General features: G+C 39.9%; 1 protein-coding gene across 1 annotated transcript in view; it reads left to right on the top strand.

Annotated features, from left to right (window-relative positions):
• LOC149025071 (DNAse I-like superfamily protein) overlaps window positions 1-19,171 on the top strand; it is a 28,270-nt gene that overhangs the window by 7,790 nt on the left and 1,309 nt on the right. Inside the window, 10 exon segments of the mRNA XM_089145280.1 lie at window positions 5,019-5,071; window positions 8,129-8,210; window positions 8,318-8,364; window positions 10,368-10,446; window positions 14,828-14,920; window positions 15,066-15,098; window positions 15,226-15,329; window positions 15,410-15,949; window positions 15,951-16,572; window positions 16,743-16,828. Of these exon segments, the coding sequence (XP_089001406.1) occupies window positions 5,019-5,071; window positions 8,129-8,210; window positions 8,318-8,364; window positions 10,368-10,446; window positions 14,828-14,920; window positions 15,066-15,098; window positions 15,226-15,329; window positions 15,410-15,949; window positions 15,951-16,572; window positions 16,743-16,828 (1,739 nt within the window).

Genomic DNA, 19,171 nt, shown 5'->3' with positions numbered 1-19,171 from the left:
TCACTCATGGGCCTGGCCCATTTCGTATACCCAAAATCCAAGCCTTTTCAACATTACTTTAAACCCAAATAATTCAAACGGGTCAAAACCCAAACCCAAACCAAGCCTGAACCAAGAACTTGCCAGAAAATGGTCCAACCGAACCAACAAGTTGGGGAACCATCGTCTTCAACCTCTAAACTTCAGAATAGAAAGGGAGGCGGCAATGTTGGGGCTGCAGTGACTGAGGAAAATCCATTGTCTTCCAACAGCTGCACGCAGGCTCCTTGAGATGCAGCGGTGCGATGGGGATTAATTTCGTTGTAGGCAAAAAAAAAAATTCCGTTCCTCTCTCTTCCCTCTTTCCCTCTATTTATTATCTCAAATAACCCTAACTAACCCTCATTCCACAAGGCCTCATCCCTAGGGTAACCCTAACTAACCCTCATTCCACAAGGCCTCATCCCTAGGGTCCTAACATAACCAAAATTACATACTTGCAGCAGCAGGTCGCTGCACACCGGAAACTAGAACTCCAAGTCGTGAAATCAGCAGAGAGGAGAAGGAACAACCTGCACTAGTTACAGTGGCTCTGATGCCATGTTAGAAGCCCAGAATTCTGCAACCAGATTGTTGAGAAGAGAGAAGAAATTGATAGAGAAGATGAGTGTCGCAAGGCAAGAAGAGGCTTGAGATTAGAGATATATTTTCCTCCTAAAGAAATCGATAGAGAAGAAGAGGAGAAGAAGAGAGTCGCAAGGCAAAAAGAGGCCTGAGATTAGAGATAAATTTCCCTCCTAATTGCAAGCTATATTTATTATCTCCTGAAATAAAATTAAGGAAATATATGTATTGACAGATTTGCCCCTTCCAATAATGCCGCAGATTAATACCACCAGCTACTACAAATAATCCCTAGTAGTTACTTAAAAGAAAAGGACTAAAGTACCCATGCTACCACCACTAGAATCTTTAGCAATCTTCAAAGAAAGTCTTTACATTAATCTTGAGCCCTAAGCATGTGTTTGCACATGAGGAACTTCAGTCCTTGGTCTTCCACTTATTGAGTCCTTAATCTTCATTTTGTAGTCTTTGGACAACATCTGTGCAATGTACACTCTCTACTTGGTTATTTGTCTTGAGCTGTTGAGCATGAGTATGCCTATCTTTGATCAGATAGTAAATGGCTAGCTCATATTTATAATTTATTGTTGGATTCTATTAGGAGTCTAATAAGAGTTTGTATAGGAGTTAAATTAGAGTTTGCATTCATGTAAACTTCTATTCCTTGTAATAGTCTACTTTCCACTTTATTATAAATAAAGGGCTTGAGATCATGGATCAAAAAGCCATTCTACTACAATCGTTTCTTTCAACATGGCATCAGAGCCTAAGTTCGATTGAAGAATTTTTTCCTTCTGTAAAACCCATCGCAGATTTTTTGCAAATTTTCTCTTTCTTCTGCTACTGTAAAACCCATCGCAGTTGCAGAATTTTCTGCAACCATCGCAGGAATTTTCTGCAACTGTAATACCATCGTAGAGCTCTTTCTTCTGCAACAATTGCAGAACTTTTTCTACAGCCATCGCAGGATTTTTCTGCAACTATCGCAGACATTCAAATTCCTCTTTTTTTCTGCAACTATCGTAGATATTCAAATTCAGAAATTTTCTGCACCTATCGATTCTTTAGTTTTGGACAGAAATCTGCCACTGCAAGAACAAGAAAAAGGAGGGAAAGAAGAAGAGAAGAGGAACCCGGCTTATACCATCACCGCTGCATCTTTTATCGAGCCAGAAGCCATCGAAATTCCCTGAATTTTTTTTTCACCCATCGTTTTTTTCTAGCATACCATCACTGCTGCACCTGCACCCATCGCAAACCCTCGCAACCCATCTCCTTTTTTTACTCTGTTCTTCAATGCCCACTGCACTACAGTGGGTTCGATTAGGGAAGACCAGGAAGAAAAGGAAAGAAGAAGAGAAGAAAGAGAAGAAACACCATCGCTGCTGCTACTTGCTTCATCGCTGCTGCTACTTGCTTCGTCTCTCCAGCTTTTGGGACTTTAAGAATAAGAAGAGAAAACAAATCAGACTGAACCAGATTTGACGGCACAAATTATTTGATTTGGTCTCGATCTGCTTACCTGACTATTGCTGGAAGAGGACTAGTTGGATACATTACGGGCACCACTATCAAACCCACTACCGCAGGTGTTTTACAGGATAAATGGATATCAAATGACTCTTTTATTATGTCATTCCTTTTGAATTCCATGCATCCAAATATTGCCCGGGGTTACCTATTACTTGATACTGCAACCCAAATCTGGAAGGCTACTACTGAAACATATGGACAGTTGGGGAATGATGCACATGTTTATGAGCTACGAAAGAAGCTTCATGAGACTACCCAAAAGGAACTAATTGTGGCCCACTATTATGCTGAGTTGCGATCTCTTTGGCAAGAGTTGGATCATTATGGGGATTATCACCCCACTAATCCAGATGATGTGGCGACATATAAGAAGTACATTGATAAGATTCGAGTATATGACTTCTTGGCAGGTTTGAACGTGGAGTACGATCAGATTAGAGTGCAAGTCTTAAGTCATTCTCCCTTTCCTACACTAGAACAGTCTTATGCTCTTGTTCAGTGTGAGGAAAGTCATCGATTAGTCATGCTTCATACTCCTATTATGGAGAAATCAGCTTTACAGTCTGTTCGCACTAAATCTGGCTATGGAGATTGTTAAGTGTGAGCACTGTCACAAACCATATCATACAAAGGAAAATTGTTGGAAACTGCATGGGAAGCCTGCTGATTTTGAGCAGAAATGAGCACAAAGACAGGAAAAACAAAAGGCTAATATTTCTGAGACAATTTCCACCACACCCTCTGCAGACGTTGGTTTTTCACAGGAGGAGTTCGCTACTCTGCGATGTATTCTGCAGTCTTCTACTGCCGGTACAGCCTCGACCACTGCTTCCTCTACTACCGCTACCAACTCCTACCTAGCTACTTCAGGATTTGGGGAAGGAGATTGGTCGTGGTAAATGGACTTTATTTGCTCGAGCCGATTGGAGGATCTACTTCTGCTTTGACTACATCTTCTAATCCGGTCCATTCGGTAATATCAGACCTTCATTAGTGGCACCGTAGGCTCGGTCAACCCCCTTTCAAATTTTGTCATTTTCTCTAGATTTGTTTTCCTGATACTTTTATCTTACCATTACAATTTCTTCCTTTCCAAGTTTCCCCATTGGAATTTCCTTTGTTATTATCTCCCCACGTGTAACGCTACACGTGAGGGGGAGATTGAAGATGTCTACAATTCAAAGCCTTTCATGTAGACTTCCTTATGTAGAATTTGATCTTTGTTACCTTTGAAAGTTTGTCCCTTACCTTCGCAATCTTCCACTTTGGAGATCTAACATTGCTATAGAGCTATCTTTTTGACTGTGCAAAACTTGATCTCTGTTAACCCTTGAGATTTGCCCCTTAACTTGACATCTTCCCTTCGGAGATCTAACCTTGCAAAAGACTTGTCGTTTGACCTTTGCAGAACTTGATCTCTATAACCTTTGGAGATTGTCACTTATCTTGACAAATTTTCCCTTACCTTTGGAGATTGTCCCTTGGCAAACTTTCCCTTTAAAGATCTAACATTGCTACAAATCAAAACTTTCACTTTGGCTGTTTTACCCTAGCTATTGTTACCCCAAAAATATATTTTTCCTCAGATTTGTGCAGAAATTAGTCTTCTCAACATTTGAAGATTCTACTCTTTTACTTGGGCGTTCTTCCTTGGAGACATAAAGTTGCAGTAAAGATGAGGACAAATCAAATGGAAGTCTATAAGGCAGACGTAATCTATAAGTTTGAAGATCAAATTGCAGATGTTTACCTGGACAGATGTTTTATACTTTTTTGGTCAAGTTGGACATGTGTGACATCCATGCCTCAACTTGAGGGGGAGTGTTGGATTTTATTAGGAGTCTAATAAGAGTTTGTATAGGAGTTAAATTAGAGTTTGCATTCATGTAAACTTCTATTCCTTGTAATAGTCTACTTTCCACTTTATTATAAATAAAGGGCTTGAGATCATGGATCAAAAAGCCATTCTACTACAATCGTTTCTTTCAACATTTATATGTGTTGGTTATCATCAAAACACTTCAAGGGTAACTGGGTCAATTACCGAAAGGATACCCTTGGGGCATTTAGGTCAATTCTCTAACATATATCCTGTGTAGAACATTTAAATGGAGAACTAAATATCATGAGACAAGTGTAGTCAGTTGTAATTGTTGTGAATGATGAATATTCTTACAGGTAGTAATAATATATTGATATGGAGAGTGTTCAGGTTGTTGAAACTTATGATACGATGATTTTTTAGTTAAACCTAATTCTCAATAACTAATGGAAAAAAGAGAGAAGTTTTTTAGAAGTCAAGACTTAAGCAAAATAGGTAATATTCATGAGAAATGTACTTTTGTGTGGATATCTTCACTTTTAGATTTATAATGTCGATTCAACCAAGTGAAGTTTTGTCTGGTTGATTTGATTAATTTTTCCGCAAGGAATCAAAGTCCCAGCCTCATGATTGAAAAAACAAGAATAAGAAGGGCTTTGGGTTTAGTGGTGCTGGATATGTATCGCACTGCATTGTATTGTATTGGCTGATACGTATCAATACTTACTTTTCTTTTCTTTTTTAGTAATGGAAGCCCTTAAAATGAATGTATTTTTGAGTATTGGTATGTATCCTGTGTACCTTTCCTACCTGTATCGGTAGACGTAGTGGCCCTTATCAAATCGTATCTTATCAATAGTGATATGTATTGGCCAATACATATGGTGGGGTATTTCATAATCTAGTCCATGCACTTGACAAACATAAGATTTTCTCTTTTGCTCCTTTCAATATCTAATATTTTATGTTTGTAAAAAAGGATTCTTCAAAGTATGAATCCAAATTATAAAGTTTTGTCATAGATTAAACAAGGGATTTTTTTTTTCTTTTTAAATTTCAGATGCGAACTGGTAATGCAGTTGATGGATGTGCAATTTTTTGGCGAAGAACAAGGTAATAATTCTTCATGTTAAATTTTATAACTAGAGTATTGAGCTTTTCTGGGTTTTTTTTAGTTTTGTGAAGCAGATTGAGCATAGTTAGTTCTGTTTGATGATGTTTGTCATTTTGCTTTCTCTGTCTTTCAACATTTGTTAAGAGAAAGGGGATGGGGCTAGAGGTGATAGGGAAAGAAGAAAATTAGTCTTACAGAAAATAGACTTAGTTCATGCTATTTCATTCCATTGCATTATGGTATAGCATGTCTTTATTTAAGTAATTACTGTATTACAACTTCATGCTGCTAGATGACATTGAATCATTTGAAGCAATTGAAGAATAACTTGCTAAAAAGGGGTTGGATATCTAGCAGATGTTATTGAAATAGAATTTTAGACTAAAAACAGCTCTTGATTTTCATGTCTAGAGTGTCTCTGTCTTGAAGCATATCAGTTTGAGCTTCCCAGGATCATCCCTTGTAAGTGAATGAGAAGATAGGAGAAAAAATGATTACTATGGTGAAGGGTTAAAGTCTCTCAATTATGTTCCCTGCCCTGAATTATTAGGTGTGTCCTCTAAAACAATCATCTTCTTAAAAGATGAACATGTTGGCAATGAATAATTTTTTTGGTATGGTTGTTATAAAACTGTTCTTTGTTTTGACATGCTATTGTGAACAGCCAATGGGTATTGATGCTGCAGTGATTAAGGAAATCACCAAGCTCCTTTATTTAGAATGGAAGAGGGGAGAACAACATTATACACTGCCCCCTCATAGCCGACTCTAACTAATGAACTGCCTATGAGGTGAAAACCCTAAACTCTTGCAGGCTACATAACAGCTATGTTCTTCAGTCCAGGCAATCTCTAAAACATTGTGATAGATGACACACATTATCTGTTGGATTGTGTGGTCTGCATACATTCTCTATGCACATCAAGGAATGTAGTTTTCTGTCCAGGAGTGTGGTGTACCTTGGCACTTCCATATGTCTATCTCTCTCTTCCTTAAAACAAGGGGTAGAAATATATTTTACATAGAGGAGAGGGAGAGACTCGTGGGAGCACTGGCATAGGCCACACCCTTGGACAGAGTTTTTTTCCCCTGCATGATGATACAGAATAAGGGCACTGCATGGGTTTTAAAAGGCAAGATTTGGACTCTTTAGTTATGGCTACTCTAATTGTCATTAAGTTTGACAATGGGATTGGATTCAACAGGGGACCTATCCCTGGTATAACCATGATCAGTCATGAGAAGGACACGTTTTTAAAAAGCATTAGCAGACCATTCCTCCCTGCCTCAGTCCACAGGGTCCCACCCTGTTTGCCTTGTAAAATTTACAAGTTCTTGTTCATTTCATGGGGCCAGGTTTGGCTTTGGCTACTTGCACTTCAGTGCTATCCCTAAATATCATAGATGTCAAGGCCATCTAAGCCTCACCGAGGGTAGGGATGCTTCAGAATGAAGAATGTGTTCACTTACTCAGTTGCTTAAAACTTTGCCCTTGATTTGGTTGCCAAGGCCTCACCTTGACCAGGTTTTAACTCTTTTTAGTCCTTTTTGGGTTTTTTAATTATTTTTTACTCAGTTATAGCTTGTGGTGCTTTTATGGTGCATAATATTAGAGCCTTTTTTTAGATCAATAAAAAAATTCATTAACAAAGGAAAGAAAAAGAGGGGGGGGGGGTTACAAAATGGACTAAAGGGCAGTGCCTAGCCAAAAGCATCAATTTAACTTAGAGCCGACAAATGGCACCAAGCCTAGCAGTCAAAGATCCTGACTAAACAGGCCAGAACCTAATTTTTTCTGTTTGTTCTTTCTTTCTTTTTGTTGGAGAATTGAAATCCACAATGAAGCCTCCATCCACTTGGTAGCGTGCCTTAGAAATACTGTTGCTTCTCCTACAACCGTCACGATCAGATTCACCATCTGAGGCATGTGAAGGGGTGGAGGCTTCAGTCTCAAGAGGTGCCCTAGCAAACAACCATATCACGCAAAGAAGAAGGGACTTGATTATTTGGGGGATGAAGGGACCTGCCAAGCTCTTGAGAAAGCTGGTTATCCCTACCTCAGGATGATGCGCCTGAGGGGCAGGGGGAGGGGAAAGGGCATATAGAGGGGTGGGGGTTGGTGGGAGGTTTGGGCTGGGAAGGGAGTGGGTAAGAAGGTTCTTGGCTCACTAGAACTAAAAGTTTTAAGAGGGTTTAAAACTGGGATGAGTAAAAGTTTAAAATTGGAAAATGAACACAACTAAGCCCTAAAATGTGTTGATTGGAAATTGAATCTTCCTTGAACATTTGTTGGCTGTTTAGCAGTGATGAATGATTATCTTGTTGCTTATTTTAGTGTGATGGATGATCATTTATTGATAGGAAAATGCTTCATATCTCATACCCACTCTAAGAGTGGGTAAGGAGGTTCTTGGCTCACTAGAACTAAAAGTTTTAAGAGGGTGTAAAACTGGGATGAGTAAAAGTTTAAAATTGGAAAATGAACACAACTAAGCCCTAAAATGTGTTGATTGGAAATTGAATCTTCCTTGATCATTTGTTGGTTGTCTAGCAGTGATGAATGATTATCTTGTTGCTTATTTTGGTGTGATGGATGATCATTTATTGATAGGAAAATGCTTCATATCTCATAGCACTCTATGGTATTTTTTAATTAAAAATAACAATAATAATTCTTAGGACTGTGAGACCCCTTTTTCTCCCTTCCCAAAGTATTACCTTTTCCGTGTTTGTGCAAGGATTCTACTAGTCCTGTCTCCCATACTGACACAATTCTAATAAACTTCCCCCCTTTTTAATGCTTCTTCTTCATAGGAACAATCTCTGATCAATTTGTTTGAATTAGCATGCATGCCTGTGAATGTAAATTGCCTATAGCTTTGCAGTGGTGATATTACCATGTATGCTACTGTTTGACCTGAAACTCCTGCAATGCTTCTGTTATTGTTACATTTAAGACAAATTCTGCATCTTAATTTTAGCATATCCGTCTTCGAGGTTATTATTAGTTGGTACGATCCCTATAATTAATTACCATAGCTTCGTGTGCTTATCAGATTCAAGATGGTACATGAGGAGTCCATTGAATTCAATAAGCTTGGACTACGTGATAATGTTGCCCAGATTTGTGTTCTAGAGGTAAATTGGATCTTAACTTTCATATATATTTTTCAGATGGTTTCTTGTTTTCTGAGTGGTATTTTTTACGTTATCATTAATTTAGTCCTATTCCTTGTTTTGATTAGTCAAGCAGTTCAAATGCTAGTGAAAATGGGACTGCAGCTTTCCCAAGGTAATCCTCAATTCTGTGTTAACTTTGCCTTTTTTCCCTCTCTTTTTTAACATAGAAGAAGACTTAGTAGTTGCAGATTGGGATCTGTATCTGGATGTCACCAGATTGTTTAGTTGAGGGTAGGAGGGTCTTGGTGAATGTTATTGATGAAATATGGAATTGAGACTGGGATCATAAAAGTAGGCCCAGGCAATCAAGATGCAGTCTTTTTTTCCCCGCATTTTCTGATCGGAAATGTCTAGAGGTCCCAAGGTCAGCTAAGGTTCAAGATTTTGGTCCTGGTCGAAGCTGAAATATAGTACTAAAATATAGTCCATTTCAGTGAAATAACCAAAACCCTGAAGACTCTTCAATTCATATGCCATATAATGATGCAGATCACATCCCTTGGGAGAAACTGTTTTCAGATTTGGGTTTGGTTCAGTTTTTCTGGGTCAAGTTGAACCCAGCAGTTTAACAAGTTAAGCCCAATTATAAGTAACCAGGGTGGGGTAGATGTGTCACGGTGATGTAAGCAGCCCCCCCCCCCTAGTGGAACAAGCAAATTGGGCCTAGACCCAAGCCCAATTGGCGCACTTAGTGGGCTGGCTGAACCCCACCAGTGGTAGTTTGGTCAGTTTCCCACTTCTTTTTATTATTATTTTTGTCCTGTAATTTTCTCTATATTTGCTTGAGTTCATATCTAATTTTATTTCTTTAATAGAATTAGTCTTGAGAGTCCTAGTTGGAATCAATTCTAAATTAAGATTCCTTTTGGATAATTAGTTCTTATTTTTGCAAGTTGCTTTCTTTTACTTGTGGTTGTTATTTATTGAGTTGCAAAGGGGATCCTAGTCTATAAAGGATTGCCTAATTGAGTCAAGTTAGGTTCCCAAGATTGAGTCCAAATCTTTTCCCTCCAATTGAAAGGCTATATATAGCGGCCTTACCTCATTGTAAAGGATGTTGAATTAAATAAAGAAATCAGAGCCTTGAGGGAAATTAAGTCGTGGTCTTCTTGGGGAAGGGCCACGGTGGCTATTGAAGTTCTTCCTCTTCAAATTTCAGCAAGATTCTTCCATCTCCAACAGCATTTCAACACTTACAGCAACATCCAAGCCCAAAACCAGTAAGTACAGCCCCTCCTCCCTCTCCCTTGGCCCATGGCTCCCACCCCCACCCTTCTTCTCCCATTGCCCACCCCTGCGGCAACCCTCCCCCACCCTTGTGGCAACCTTAGAAACCCTCCCCACCCTTCCCAAACCCTACACAGTACCCTCCCCCCCCCGGGTCGCTTTCCCTCCCTTCCACCTTCTTTTGAATCAAAATATAATAAGTATAAATCAATTTGGATTGAGTCTTAATATGGTTCCAGTCTCAGTGATTCAATTATTCTCCTCATGATCCATTTGCATCTGCACCTATCATCCATCCATAACTGGGGTTGATCTCTAACTTGTCGTCTCTGTCTCTGTTACACTTTGAATTGATCAACAACTGAACTATGTTTCCATCAGAGGCTCCCAATAGACTCTCCTTCTTTTTGCCACTTACTAGGAAAAAATTGGTAGGCTCCAATCTCTAAACAGCTGACCTGTCAATATGTCTTCAAAGCAATATTTACCATTTCCCCATGTACAACCTACCAATCACATTTTTCATTTCTGTCTAGCCAATGATAACATATTACTGATGCAGCAGAAACCCTGCATTAATTCCTGCTAAAGCAACAAAAAGTGGCCAGCAAATCACCTTTTCAAAACTTTTCATTATTTTCACGTTCCTTACCTAGTGATCCAAAACTGTCTAGGGTTATTGATCTTTTCATGGAATTCTAAGACATAACTTATGAAACTGTGTGAGAAAATGAGAGAAAAATTGTTTAGAGTATGAGCAGTAAAGAACCATTCCATTTTTAGTTCCTTTTCTGCTTCAGTTTCTACTTTGTTTGGTATGTTTTATCCAAATGCTTTATGAACCTTTAACCATTGAATTATGAAGGTAAAAGGAATTCCATCTTGCAGTTCACAAGCTAATCGAGTTGTTGTATGTAACATTCATGTGCTGTACAACCCTAAAAGAGGAGAAATTAAGCTTGGTCAGGTATGTACCCCATTTGTGAAGTTATTAATTGGTTTTTGTCTAACATTTTATTGCCTTATGGTGTCACACATTGTCATTGAAGATCATCTTGTTGTATGAATATCTTGCAACTAATTTATTTGTCAGTGGCTTTATTTTCTGGACAAAATTATTTGCATTGATAATATGCTGGATGAACTCAGGCTAATGCCTTTCTTAAAGATATAAGGGAGAGGTGTAAACTTATCAGAGTTTCCCCAAGTATTGTGGTATTGAGCTTTTGCATAATTTTATAATTTTTTAGTGAGAGTCTGAGAATGAGTAATCACAAATTAGATGCACTAGAAGCTTGGGTTTCCATAATCCATTCAGAAATTGAGATCTCTTGGCAAGTTCTCTGCTTGAAGATCATGTCAATGGGGGTCAATCAACGCAGGCATTCATATGTATGGTAAGAAAAATCCCTCAAAATTACCAACTCTTCTACCAAAGCACGCTAGTAACTCCTCTCTGTCTCAATGCATGAATTTATCTTGCTTTCTTCTAAAACACCCCCCCCCCTCAAACCAAAAAAAAAGAAAAAAAGAAAAGAAAAGAAGAAATTTATCTTGCTTTACAGCCTTGTGGTGATAAGACACTTCTTTCTTGGATTGCTGAGAAAACTCAGCCAGTGGTCTGAATTGGGTTCATAGATGTAAGCAATTGGAGTGATGTTGGCTTGGTCTGGAAGGAGCAAGCAAGGGCTAATGCTGCTAGGAACTTGGTAAAACCAGTACCAAAACAGGCTTTTGGTTGCCAAGGGAGGTGAATGACTGCTTAGGTCTGTAATGGTCAGAACGGGATGGGGCTTTAGGGGAACAGTTTGCAGGCCTTGGGTAATGGCTGATGTGAATTTCAGCTGATTCTGATGTATCCTATATTTTGGGGTTAGTTGAGACAATCTAGAATACCTAGTCAGGGGTAGTTTGGAGATATAGATTGGATTGATGTGAGGGAGGTAGAGAGGAAGGTTTCCTCCAATTTTCAACTTAATCCATTGGTGAGACGGGAGTGATCTGAGCCTGGCCAAACTAGGATTAGGGTTTCTAATGAATAGCAACATCGGGAAGATGAAGTGCAAGTCTTCAATGGAGGCTGGACCTCCAACTTCAAGGCTATAAGCTTTTAACTGAAAAAATAAAAGGGGGAAAAATAAAGGTCCCTGACATTGGGAAAACTCCCGCCCCGGTAGAACCTCTAAGGTCCAACAGCTTGGTAATATTCTAGAGCACTTGCCAGCAATCTCTATTGAAGGAATTCCCTGACCTAGTAGCAATGATAGAGTCCCACTCCCTAAGTAACCGAACTCCCAGACTCCAAAGAAGAATAAAGAACCAGCTCTCAAAGCTCATAAAACAAATAAATTTTCTACTAAATTCTGTCCAGCAGGACTTGAAGTAAAAACAGAATTAAAATTGACCAACAAATCTTCATGCATGGAGCATTAACAGAAACAAACTTGGAAGTAGGTTAACCAACTTAGAACAGCTGTGGGATTAGTCTTACAGTTCCTAACAGACCACATAACAACCTAGCTACTACTATAACAACTCTAATACTCCATAACGACACCCCCATGCATGGAGGTGTTACTAATAGCTGAACCACCTCTTAAGTGGGTCACATGGATCACTTTAATTGACACAAAATAAAACCCAAATTCAACCAACAGACTTGTCCAACCAAAATAGCATAAGATCATGGGCTACCAACTTTGAACACCTTTAGGATTAGTCTTAATGTTGCTAACTAACCCCACAATGACCTAGCTCTACTTCTATAATAACTCTACTACTTCTGTAACCAAACTCCAACATGTGGATGTACTAGTAGGTAAGTCCTAATCACGTGCAGTTAAGCGGGTCACACGATCGCTTAAATGGACCCAAAGTAAAACTCGGGTCAATCAACAGACTGGCCAACTGAGAAAATTTGACAGAGAGAGAGAGAGAGAGAGAGAGAGGGGGGGAGACAGAGAGAGAACTAAGCATGGGCTCTCGCTTAAACTACTACTATATCATCACTAGGATTATGCTGTTGGGCAGCAACTCCGTGGCTCCTTCTTGCTGATGTGGATCTTCAGACCTGCTTCAGAATGACTTAGATGTGTGTATATTCTTGTAGGTTGACAGGAATCCACTAGTCGACAATGGAAAGTGATCAACTAGACAACTATTAATATGTGAGCTATTACGGGACAAGTAAAATAAGCAGGATAATTTGGTTACAGTGGTGCCAGTAACCCCCTACAGCAACAATGGCGCCCCTCAGCCACAGGCTGCTCAAACACTCATAAACAATCGATGCCCTCTCCTCACATCCCCCCCCCCCTTGTAATTCACCAACTAGCAGTTGGTTATGGCAAACTCTCCACACCTTTCTTTCCTCCATGTGGCCTACTCCCGAGGGCCTATGATACTATCCCACTTTGAAACTCACCTTGTCCTCAAGGTGTGGTAAGATCAGGTTCTTGGTTATCACGTGTTTGCTGCACAACCATCCCAATTTGCCATTCAATATTTTCAAAAGTCGACCAGGTAACTATGGGCACCCATTTTATGTAGCAATAGAACTTGCAAAGAACTCTTTATCTTCATGATGCTGAGTCGCATAGGAAGAACTGGAGGGCCTCCACTGTTGACTGTTCCAACGTTTTGTTCCACCATCAACTTCACTAGCCCTCGAAGATGAGAGGATGTATCTACTATAGATCTGGAACTCTCCAACTTCATAAAACCAAAAGTGCCATCTAAGCCTATTATATGGGCTAAAAGAGTAAAAGGATATCGAACACCTGCAGGAACTATCCCAACTTGAATCCCTGTCACACTACCCCCGAGGACCTCTCTAAATGTATTTCTGAAGTTCCTCAGAAAATCTGAGTAAACTTGAACAGGTGATTGGCCTCTGAGAACTGGAAGGATATGGCATCGAAGTTAATGCATTCTCTGTCCCTTTCTCCAAATCTATCACGATATGCCTAGTTGGGATTCTGGTTCATCTCAAATATCACCCAAAAAGAAAGAGAAATCCCTATTTTGGTAAACAAAACCTCAAGTAGTGCTTAATTTCCCCTGGCTGCAAGACCAAAACCAAATCCATGCATGTCTGTTTGCAAAGAGGAGTTTTATAGTCCTTTTGTTTGCTATGGAATTGCTGTGGGAGGGTTAGTGTGAAGGGGCACGTCAGTGTCAATCCTGGTCTCAGTTCAATCAATCCAAATCAGCAGCTTGACCTATCTCAGCTGTCAGAACCTGCAAGAAATCGGTGGAACAATTTCGTTCATTCTCTTTCTCCGGCAAACTCCCCTCCTATTCGATCCTGCTGCAAATCATGACCATATAGATGTCAAATTGAAGGGGGGAAAAGGGGGAAGAGGGACTTCCCAAAAATGCCCTTAGGCTTAATGATTTGCAAATGGGCCGTGGAGCTTCTGGGCCCTTGATTGCGTAGTGACTAATCCAACTACTGGGTTGGTCCTAGAATTATAACCCCCAACAGGCCCTTGCCTTAAGTTTTGACTCTTCGACCTAGAACCCTAGTAATTGGGTCGCTGGATTTTGGAGTTAGTTGGGCTTCCTAAGGCCCACTTCCCTATTTACTTACCAAATGCAACGAGTTGTGGTTGGGGGTATCATAAAACTTACCCTGGTTTGGGGCTCAGCCTCTGGTTCAATGAGAACCCTCGCTTGGACCATCTCTTCTCCAATAGGATCTATTCCTGTGATCTAACCCTAGTCTTCTCCTCCGTTTTCACCTCCAAACCTGTAACAATCGTCTCCTCTCAGTTGTGGGCATATGTAAACTGTTACAAGACAAATTGCAAAGATATTCTAGTTACAATGGTGCCGGTCACCTTGTACAGCAATATTGCTGCCCCTCAGCCACAGGCTGTCCAAACACTCTACGACCCCCGCCCCCCCCCCAAAAAAAAAAAAAAAAAAAAAGGACCAACCAACCAGCAGTTGGTTATGGCCACGTGGTCTGCTACCAGTGGCCTATCATAGATTATTTGTCAGGATTCACAGAACCACGTTAGTTGTGATGCTGATGACTAAAGAACTTGGTCGTATCATCCTAAAAGGTCATCTACACTGAGGTTTTTGCCAGGGTTCACTATGCCACTGTTAACTATGGCACTGAAGCGAAGAATTCTTGTGTCATCTTCAGTGCCAGATTAGTTCATCATTATCTTTGGTTCTGTTGACTAAACCGCCTGGTTTGCACTGTGGATATAAGCGGTCCTCTTCTTTTCTTATCTTTATAAGTATCAGTAGCATGGATGATACCATAGTCTGAATCATAGAATTCTGTATTGATTATTTGTGATTGATTGACTAACGTTGTAATGCCTATACAACAGGTTCGTGTTCTCCTTGATAGGGCTCATGCCATTTCTAAGATCTGGAATGAAGCTCCCATTGTTATTGGTGGGGATTTCAACTGTACTCCCAGGGTATATTTTTCTCTACCACTTCTTCCCACTGAGATTGTCTTAAGATTTCTTTGATTGCATTAGTTTTTACTGAAGTTACTGAAGATATTTTTAGGATCAATTCTGTGTTAACACTCCTTTTGTTTGTTGTTTGCTTTTGGATCAGAGTCCATTATATAACTATATCTTAGAACAGACGGTAATGCCTCGTCTCTGAATTTTTTTTCTTCTTCCTCCTTCCCCCCATCCCCCCCAGGGTGGGATTGGGGTGGGTGTGGCATTTTACAGCACAAAATATCTCAGTTTTGATGTTTTACTTTTTGCAGTTAAGTTTGTCTGGCTTAGATAGAGATCAGGTCTCTGGGCAGTATTCTGCTGAAATTACTGCAGTAAATCCATTTCCCCCTAATTCATGGGATGTTTTGAACAGGTCTAATCTTCTTTCGTCAAACCCACCTTCACTTTGTTATGTGACCATTTTGAAGCTGAAAAACTCATGCTTTGTAGCAGGGCTCAGACTACAAGTAATACAATTGGAGCTTCAATGTCGGTTGGTGATACACAAATTGGCAATGAGCATACTAATTGCTTCCTGGACTTGCACGTACAAAATAACTCACTTACTGACATCAACAGTGCACCTTCAATAGAGAATTTGTCTCCACCTGAAGGCTTTAATTTTGGACAAGTCATACCTGATGCACAGTGTAGAAATGAAACCGGCACTTCTGCTGCAGCTGGAGAAGAAATAAAACAGATTACTATAGAAGGTCATAAGGATGAAATTGACTCAGCTGTCCTTGTTCTAGATGATTGCTTAAAAGAAAACCTAAGTACTGATCGAAGCGAAGGTGGGCTTACTGTCGATCTTGGAGATAACGGTAGTCATGAAGTTTCTCCTCCTCTGACTACAGCTTGTGATGATTCTCAACCTGAGGTAGTTGAATTTCAAGATGGGGAAGAAGTAAGAGGTATCACTTCCAACCCAATTCTTGGATCCTTGAGTGAACAGTCCAAGTCAGATACACACATGGATGGTCTGATGGTTGCAGAGGGCTGTGAATAAAAATGTGGATAGCAGGACCATAGATATTAATGTAGTTGATGAGAAGCCTGTGGAAGTGTCCATTTCTGATTTTTCGTTGGGGTTGACAGATACATTATTCCTTGATAATGCTGAGATTTCTGTTGTTAAAAACTCAGAACTTTTTCTGTCTGAGCAAGTTACTATTGAAGAGAAGCCTAATCCTTCAACGCATCATGTGTCTTTGGATAAAAAGCTGGCTGACTTATCAATTGACAAGCTAAATGAAGTTGCGATCGAAGATGGAACTGTAGGTGAAGATCAGAGTTCATTTTCACATGAGAAGTATAATAGCGAAGTCATTTTTGGAACTGAGGTTGACTGCAACAAGTTAACAGGACCTGATCCAGAAGAAACAGGTCATTTCTCAGAAGAATGCCTTACTAGTCCAAGCAAGTCTTCGTTGAGTCCACCAACTGCTGAAATTCAGGAAGATTCTCCACTGTACTTGGAGACTCTGCCGACCAAGGCCTATGTTTATGACCCTAAGTTATGGGGTCCAATGGAAATAGAGGTAGCATCAGGAAATTCAGAGTGCAAACTCCTCAAACATCCTCTAAAGTTAAAAAGCACATATGCGGAAGTTGAGGTATCGTCACACTATGAAGTATCTGTTTGCCTTCTTAATTTTGTGCATCAGTAACAGCTCACTCAAATATTGCAATTAGATGGTGCAATACTAGCTTTAGAAAATATTCTCAGTCAAGAAGCTTAGTTATTCACTTGTTATTAACATTCCCCCATGTTCCATCTTCACAGGATTATTCCGGAACAAGAGACCCGAGCAGAGAACCTGAAGTTACCAGTTATAACAGGAGGTTTTTTGGTACTGTTGACTATATATGGTAAGCCTGCTTTTGAATTTCAGATGCTGCCTCATCTGCATCTGCTACTTGGTATTGAATCATTATCTTTGAAAACAGTGAAGGTTGCTTGCCTAGTTGGTTTCCTACTTGTTAAAATTGGGGTGTTTAGATCTCCTGGTAGTTTTCAGCTGGATCATGAGATCATCTATATTCATGAGGGTTTTGAAATCTGTTGACTGAAAGATTTAACTTCTAAACAAAAATCTGTGTACAGAGTGAGAAGATTTCCTCTGGCATGAACCCCTTCTTTTTTTGGCATGCTTTTTTTTTTTTTTTTTTTGGTTTTTTTTTTTTTTTTGGGGGGGGGGGGGGAGAGGGGAGGGAGGGGGTTGTGGGGTTGTGTGTGGTGTTGAGGAAAAGGAAAATACCAAGTTACAATCATGGAAAGCAACCTTGGAATCAAAAAGTTTTACACTAAGTAGAATGAAGATGGAATATCTACTAGTCTGTAATTTTGGTCGTGATCCGTGGATGATGAAGTGGTGAAACTTGATGAAAAGGAGAGTCCTCAAAGTGATTACTTTAGTTATCTTGGTTCAATCATTAATGAAAAATGTGATATAGAGGATGATGTTTCCCAAGAAATTAAAATAGAGTGGATGAACTGGAGGGGTGCGTCCGGGGTCTTGTTTGATCGAAGTATTTCTTTAAAGCTGAAAGGAAAAATCTCTGACTATTGTACGATCAATTATGATGCATGGTGCAAAGTGTTTGGCTATTAAGAAGCATCATATAAATAAACTCAGTTTAGCCGAAGTAGGATGCTAAGATGGATGAGTTGCAAAGCTAGAAAGGATAAAACAAGGAATGATCATATTAGAGTCGGTCTAGGAGTAGCTCTGATATATGATAAGCTACATGTACAACCTTGGAATGCAGATCCAGTAGTAGGATGTTTTCTAAGAAGGCAGCAAGAAATCTAGGGCTCAATACCTTGCTTTTTGGGTCTGGTTTTCAAAGGACAGCAGCTAAATTGTACTCACAACACACTAGGATCCCTGCAGCTAGGTTTGATTTTGTTCCCAACTCTTGGATCTAGGTATAGGGTAGGTCTAGGGTTAACTAAGGAGGGGTTTATGGTTCAGGCAGACTAGAATCAGGTCTGAGAATAAGAGAAAATATTGTCTTCAATAGGACTGTAATTGCAAAATTTGTACAAGTTAGGTTTTTGTAATTGTTAGGGTTTCTAGGATTAGGGTTAGGGTTGGGTCGAATGTAGGGTAGGGAATGGGATGCTAATCCTAAGGCAATATGTAAAAGGGAGAGGGTCTATGGATGGTTTCACCTTCTATGGTTTAGGGGTTTCAACAGAATTTTGGAATTTCCAGATACTGACACAGGAGGAAAGAAAGAAAAAGGAGAAGAGAATGAGAGAAAGGGGCTGGGAGGGAAGGTACTCAATTGTGGGGTCCTAAGGGAGGGGGAAGAGGGTTGCAATGGGGATAGTGTTGGAAAAAGTTTGTACTAGGGTTTGGGGATGGGGGGAGGGTGCCTCAAGGTGTAGGAAGAAGGGGGAAGGCTGTGCAGGGGTTGGGAGGGTGGGATGGCATAAGGGAGTGGGTGGGATTGGGACTACACTTACTGCTTACTTGATTAGGAAGGGGACTGTTGAGTGGCTGCTGGTTTGATGAAGCTCCTAAGGTTGCCACTGGCTTAAAGCAGAATTTGAAGACAACTCATAAGCCTCATAACCCAGGTCGTGGGTTCTGTTCCCCAAACTCCAAGTCTGAAAATTTTATTGAATATCCAAAACTGATTTGTTACAATGAGGTGTTTATAGCCTTAATTGAGGGAAACCAACTAATAACAGCTCAACTACTTTAAAAAGACCCTCAAAACAACTAGAAAAGGAGTCTTCTAAAGAACTCTAAAACAACTACAATTTGTTTGCCTCCCCCCACCCCCACCCACAAAAAAATAATAATAAATAAATAAATAAAGAGAGAGAATTTCCCAAATAAGAGATCAACTCTAACAAGGAATCCTACTTGAAATTGGATTCCAACTATGACTCCCAATTACATTAGGACTCTCACTATAAATTCAATTAAGAAAATTATAGATTCTTAACTCCTAAAAGTGTGGGGAAACCAACTAGACCACTTTGACCCCATGGAGGCCGGAGGGCTGGTAAAATGACCAAAATACCCCTTAGGGCATTCAGTCAGCTCTAGGTGCTGCATGGTCTGGGAGCTGTTTTTGGGCTCAAAATATGGGTTGCACTTGCTGACCCTAGTTATATACTTATATCACTAAAAGAAAGTCATCTGGGGCCACGTTCAATGAAGTCCTTTAAATGCCCCTGTACTAAGAAACAATTTA

Source organism: Hakea prostrata, chromosome 2 (assembly GCF_041222555.1).
Source record: "Hakea prostrata isolate BN-2017 chromosome 2, UWA_Hpros_2, whole genome shotgun sequence".
NCBI classification, from domain to species: Eukaryota; Viridiplantae; Streptophyta; class Magnoliopsida; order Proteales; family Proteaceae; genus Hakea; species Hakea prostrata.
This window is presented reverse-complemented; position numbering and strand designations above follow the sequence as displayed.